Source organism: Volvox carteri (assembly GCF_000143455.1).
Source record: "Volvox carteri f. nagariensis unplaced genomic scaffold VOLCAscaffold_25, whole genome shotgun sequence".
Taxonomy (NCBI): Eukaryota; Viridiplantae; Chlorophyta; class Chlorophyceae; order Chlamydomonadales; family Volvocaceae; genus Volvox; species Volvox carteri.
The window spans coordinates 559,080-565,303 of NW_003307568.1; the positions used below are offsets into that span (position 1 = coordinate 559,080).

The 6,224-nt window shown below is 55.7% G+C and overlaps 1 protein-coding gene across 1 annotated transcript; it reads left to right on the top strand.

Annotated features, from left to right (window-relative positions):
- Window positions 1–789: 789 nt before the first annotated feature.
- VOLCADRAFT_105194 (uncharacterized protein) lies at window positions 790–5,838 on the top strand (the record flags this gene model as incomplete). Its single annotated transcript, XM_002951632.1, has 7 exons — window positions 790–1,086; window positions 1,392–2,059; window positions 2,439–2,670; window positions 3,139–3,334; window positions 3,850–3,947; window positions 4,273–4,314; window positions 5,752–5,838. Exons 1-7 carry the CDS (start codon window positions 1,003–1,005, stop codon window positions 5,836–5,838), a joined length of 1,407 nt encoding a protein of 468 aa, XP_002951678.1. The 5' UTR covers window positions 790–1,002.
- Between the last annotated feature and the right edge of the window lie 386 nt (window positions 5,839–6,224).

Sequence of the window (6,224 nt, forward strand, 5' to 3'; positions counted from 1 at the left end):
CCCCCCCGATAAATTACAACTCCCCTCATAGACCAAGAGGCACGCACTGCGTTGGCGCGTTTTCGTTCATGTGCGCACGATCAGGTAGTCGCTCTTCTTCATCAACGTGCAGGGGATGCAGCGCACTTGGTCGTGCACTTCTCCGGCGTCCACGTCAGCATGCACAGGCTGGGCCCAGGGATACCTGGCGGCCCAGGCAATCTGCCATCTGTGGGGATTTTCCTTCTGCTTGTCCCGCCATGCACCGTCGCTCATGCCCTTGCGGATGCGCTGTGTCTGAGCCCGCTTGGCACTGCGAGCACTCGGGTTGGGCGCCTCGCCGCATTCGTTGTTGTCAAGCTGATTGGGTGACAGCTTGCGCTTATGCTGATCACAACCGCCATGGAAGGCAGGGGTAATGGCGCCCGTGTCATCGGTCGCCGCTGGCAGCAACATTGCCGATGCATTACCGACAACAGCACCGCCGTCCCAAACGCCTCAGGAAAAAATTTAGACTTATCTTGCTGTTTTTGTGTTTGTTCGGCGTTCAAGTCGTTGCCTTTTGCGTGTTTGTCTATGGAAGGACCGGTCATACATTCTGCTATGCCGCGTTGACTCACGGGCTTGACCTTCTTACGGCCCCTCATATCTATTTTATGATCGATAATACTAAGTTCTGCACACTACGGAACAATCTGGCAGCAATGGACGTTTTTGGCTGAAGGAATGAAAATGTACGGATCGGCCTCACTTTGTTCCTTATTTCCAAAGGCCAAAAAGGCTTCTTTATTCCTTAAAAGTAATATATTACTTAAAAAAAACACTGCATGGAGCCCGCGCTGCTTTGAGGCAGCCGCGGGAGCTGACCAAACCCACGTGCTCGACTGGCTGCTACTTCACGGTTGCCAAGTTGGGACGCCGTCCGAATGCCAGGCTGTTGCCCGTGCAGCAGCAAGCTGGGGCTCCCTAACCTCTCTCCGCTGGGCCTTGCGCGTACTACGGATCCAGCCGTCCCCCTCTGTAATGGAGGCAGCTGCCGCATCAAAGCACCCTCAGTGGCGCGAGAAGATTGAGTGGCTGCTGGAAATCGGCGCTCCTTGGTGTTCGGTAAGTTTCGATTGACAGCCAGACTCCTAAAACCCCAAAGACTACTTTGTCCAGGAAGCTTCGTCGCATGCCCGCAAACAAAAGCCTTGCCGGTCGACCTTGCCAACTAGACCTGTAGCTACTTTTATATATCATATAACGAGGTGTTTGCAAGTAACTGGTGCTATTTACAAGATGCGCACCCCAAAAAATGCGTGTATGATGTACACAGGCAGCGCTTCCCCTGCTCTCTCACCCTCTTCGGTACGTTACACTGCTCTTTTTCCCTCTCCCCACCGCCGCCTCCCGCCCTAACCACAACGTAGCTCACCCTTCTGGAAGCAGCCCGGGAAGGCCATCTGGAAGTTCTTAAACTGCTGATGCACTATGGTATCGCACCCATTCCGTTATGCTACTTCGCCGCTGTCACCGCTGGGGGAGACCGTATGGCGGCAATTTCTGAATGGCTAGAAGCGCAGGGTGTACCGGTACCCGGCAGCAGCGGTGGTGAACCCGCCGACACCGGGGTCCTCCTCCGCGCTCTCGGGGACCCCGCAGCCTTGCCGGGCCGCTTGTCGGCCCTCAGATGGCTCGTGGATTACCGCCGCTGCCGCCTCGTCCTAAGTGAACAGCTCGCGTGCGCCGCGGCGGAGGGTGGCGACGTTGCCGTTCTGTCGTACATCCTGGAGCCGCGCGTCGGCCGTGAACATCCAGCGGCCGCAGACTGGCCGACCCCTGCGGTATTGGCGGCAGCGCTGCTGGCGGCAGCAAACGCCGGGCAGTACGACATGGTACGGCACCTGGTGGAAGTACACAACGCACCGCTGAGTGCAAACGTAGCGGCGGCGGTGGCGCAAGCGGCGACGACATGTAAGCAACATAACGGCGCGGCGGCGAGGCAACACGGCGACAGCGCAGCGGCGGCGGCGGCCGGGTCTTGTGCTGCTGCGTTGCTGCGCTGGCTCCACTGCAAGGGGTGTCCGGCAGATGGCTCGTGAGTTCCCGAATGTGATGTGGTTTCGGAGACGGGCCTTATCTTGAGGGGGGCCCATCTCTTGGGGCCGTCCAATCCATGGCATCACAGGGGGTTAGTAGGGACCGCGTGGGGGGGGTGTCGACGGTCACGACGACTTCGGTTGCGTCGCCCGTATTGGAAAACATTGGGAATCAACGTCACTGGCAACGCGAAAGGGTCATCGATGTGCTTGTGCTTCCTGCGCATGTGCGCGCAAGCAACCTGGCGTTTGGGGAGGGTGTTTCACGACAAGGTCCTCTGCGGCAGAGCGCCTCGTACGCATAAGCCCCAATGACGGTGACGATACGACTGTACGATAAGAATGATGTCGTACACTTTCCTCGTTTCTGCGGCGCAGAGCAATCTGGAATGCGCTGCGCCAGGACGACTTGGCGGCCGCTGACGTGGCGTACGACATGGCCCTCGCAGGGCCCTTTCGGGCCGAGGGGCTGGTGGCGACGGCGCGCTGGTGCAGCCTAGCCGCCATGCAGTGGATGGTGGCCCACGGGTCGCCATTGGGGGGAATGGGCATTATGGCCGAAGCGGCAGAGACCGGAGACTTGGAGAAGGTCAAGTGGCTGCACGCACAGGTACGTCGAAAGGTGTACGGCAGAGTGTACACATGCATGGCAAGCATCACGGTAGCATGTTGAGGACAACTGGTAGCTTATTGATCTAGTTGCCTGATTTGGCCACACAGCTTCCATTGGGTACTGCAATGTACCGGTCAATATGCACACTGTGACGAGCTCCAAGCCGTGAAAAAAAGGTAGTTGAAATTTCGTATTGTAGTATACTGCTAGTATAAGGATATAGGAAAGACCCTTCATTATAATTTTCACGAATTTTGGTAAGCTGGCGCGGGATACGTTGCATGCGGGAACTTCCCAGACCGGCTACCACACGAGAACCCGTTGGATCACATCGGTGTGTGTTGTTGATCCATTCAAATGCACCATGTAAACTAGCACCATAGCCAGCTGGCACCACCCGACGCTGTCTCTGTGCTCCTGCTGCTCCTGCTGCCAACTCCGATGTTTCCGATGTTTCCGACACAGCGCTGCGACTGGGATTCCAGGGTTTTCACGGCAGCCGCAGCCAACGGCCACGGCGCCCTGCTGACGTGGCTGGCGGAGAATCACTGTCCCATGGGTCACGACGGCGACGCGTACGTGGCGGCGGTGTCGCACTTTGAAGGTCCAGACTGGTCCACACTGGGGCTCCTGAAGGAGCTCGGTTGCCCCTGGGGCGAAGGTGGGGCTTTTGCGTGTAGATCGTACAAACCACCAACGGAACCATCAACAGCCGGGTGACTGGTAGTGTGTAGTAGCTGCTGGCCCCTGGCCTCTGAAAAGGCCTCTCGAGATGCAGGTGGTGGAGCGCTTAGCGCATAGTTGCGGTTGTTATGTGAGCCGTACAGTGTACCAGCTACTACATAGAGGGTGTCTAGGTTGTGGCTGGGGGTTGAGAAGAGAACTTGCAGTTGGGTGTTGGTGACGGAAGGATGGGGTGCAGATTGCGTAGGTTCGCCCAGCTGAATTGAGCTGGGCATTAAAGGACGCCGCTGAATTGTGTTGGGAATCAGAATATATCGCTCCTGTTCTTCTGCTCCGGTGCGGGCGCTTCCAGGCTTCCGTGTTGGGTGGCTGCGGCGCTTGTAGACACGGCCCCTTGGTTAAAGTAGTCATAGTAGGTATATTACAACGAGCCCCAGACCCCAAGGGAATGTAACCCAGGGCAAGGCTGTGGGGTTGCGCCACCATCTGCAGGTACATTAGCGCGGGCTGCGGAAGAGTGCATGTCCAGGCCTGTCATGGTCGAGCTGATGAAATGGATGATGGCCGCAGGCTGTCCGTACGACCATGAGGTGGGCGACGGCGTGCGGCGTGGGGGGTTTTGTGGGCGTGTGGGGTTTCCGGGGGGGGGGGAGGTTTTGGCGTGCGGGCGTGCGGGGTTTCTGGGCGTGCGGTTTAGGCATATGGGGTCTCGGAGGTGGGAGCCGGGGGCCGAAGGTGCACATTTTGGGGTTGAACATCGTGACCCTGCTCTCGGGGCACTCTCGCTATCTCCGGCATGGCTGCCGTCGACATGGCTCGGACAGAACGGCATTCCTCGCTACCAGTTAGAACTCAACGGCATCGTCTTCATTCGTGTTTTCCCCCACACCCCCGCGGTGGTACCACCACGTGCAGATCGTACCGCATCTTGCCGCAATTTACGGCCGCCCGGACCTGGTACGAGGCGTCCCGGGGGCTGCAGCGATGGCACCTGCAGCGGTGGCGGAAGTCGTGGTTGCAGTGCTACCTTAAATGGCCATCCAAGTATATAATTTATAAAAATATAATAATGATAATTATCACACAACAAAGCGCCTTATACATATAATACATATGGGATTTGTTGTTGTGCAATACCTATCACCTGGTTCGCATCGTATCGTGTGGTGCTGAGCTCACTTCCGTGAACATTCACATGTGCGCGCATCAATTTGCACAGCCGGTTGCCCGACAGGGGCTTTTCCGCGACGTAGGGTGGGTTGGGTTGGCTGGGAAGCGCCGCTGGTGCTGGGCGGCTCAGGGGGGACTCGTACGGGACTCATGGCTAGAGAGGGATATGGTAAGGTGTCAAGGTCAGTCGCCATAGATTGCAGTGGTGCGGCGGGCTCGCGATCTGGAGCAGACTGGAGTGGGGGCTTAAGGACAGCGGTAGAAAGGCAGCAGCGGTGCACTGTGATTAGTGAAGTGGGTGGACCGTAAGCTGCAGTCGTCGGCGTGATTTGGGGTATGTATAATTTGATGTACAAAGTGCGCCCTATGGCATTAAAACGTCGGAAAACCCCCGGGTCGGCAATATCCACCCACTACCTACCCGATAGGACCCCCATACTCTCCACCACAGCCTAACCCCTCTTGGTAGTGGTGCCCTTACCCTACCCAGACTATCCACCCCTAAATGACCCGTGGACGAGCCAACCCGACCTCTTTCGGTGATTACCCCATCAGCTTTATCCAACCCCACCTTTACATAACCCGCCCCATTATTATTATTATTATTATTATTATTATTATTATTATTATTATTATTATTATTATTATTATTATTATCTTTCCCAGCTCGGATTCCAATGTGATGATAAGCTCTTTGTTATATGTTGCATTTGCACCAGCTTAACTGGGTAGGGCGTGTTATCGGGGGTTCTGTTGCGCAACCCTTCCCTTAACCCCAGAGAAGGGGGGGTAGGTGGGGGCCGTAGGGGTGATAGCAGGAGAACAGTATCCTGGGTGGTGGAACGAACACAGCGATTGGGAACCAAGCGTGATGAATCCTAATGTGGCCATGTCTTCTTTTCCCTTTTCTTCTTTTTCCTTTTTTCTTTTATCTGCTGTGATGCGGTGTTAAATTTCTCTAGACTGAAATGTCTATAGATTAAGTGTGTGTTTTGGCAATGCCCTCAGGGCTTGTATTGGGAGGAGAGTTTTTGCATGTAGGGGGGTTTTCGTCCCGCTCTGGCCATCACTTGTACAACACATACTCATACACATGTAAACGCACAAGAGAGGCTTGAGGGACAAGTCGGTTTTAAGTCGTGTAAGCTGCATTCGATGAGGGAGATTGCCGTCACAATGGAGAGTGAGGCCCGCTGACCAAGCCACCACCGATGGTTCCCGCAGGACCGATTACATTCCACGACAGCAGCGGTCAGGACCTCACACAGCCCACTAGCCCAGCAGCTCACCAGCTTTTGGAAGATCTTTTGAATAAACAAAGCAGCCAGTTGTCTATTTCTCCCCCCATTCCAAGCAAGGGGTACTACGATCCCGTTTGCAACCATGACGAGCCCTTGAGGACGTGTCTGCCAGGAATTGTATATATAACTGCGTGGCAGCTTTCCGTGACTTCTACAAAGCATACGACACGCTAGATAAGAGATTTCCTCTACGCGTGCCTGAACGAATTGGAGGTGGGCGCAGGATTCATGTGGGTACGCGTGGTACGACGTCTGCATACCAGTACGCGATCTGCGGCGATTGTCAATGGGTACCTTCTTTCCTACTGGGTTCTGAATGCAGCTGGCGTCAGGCAGGGTTGTCCTCTCGTCCCCATACCCTATCTGGCGCCTGCACAAGCATTACTAGCTTGGCTA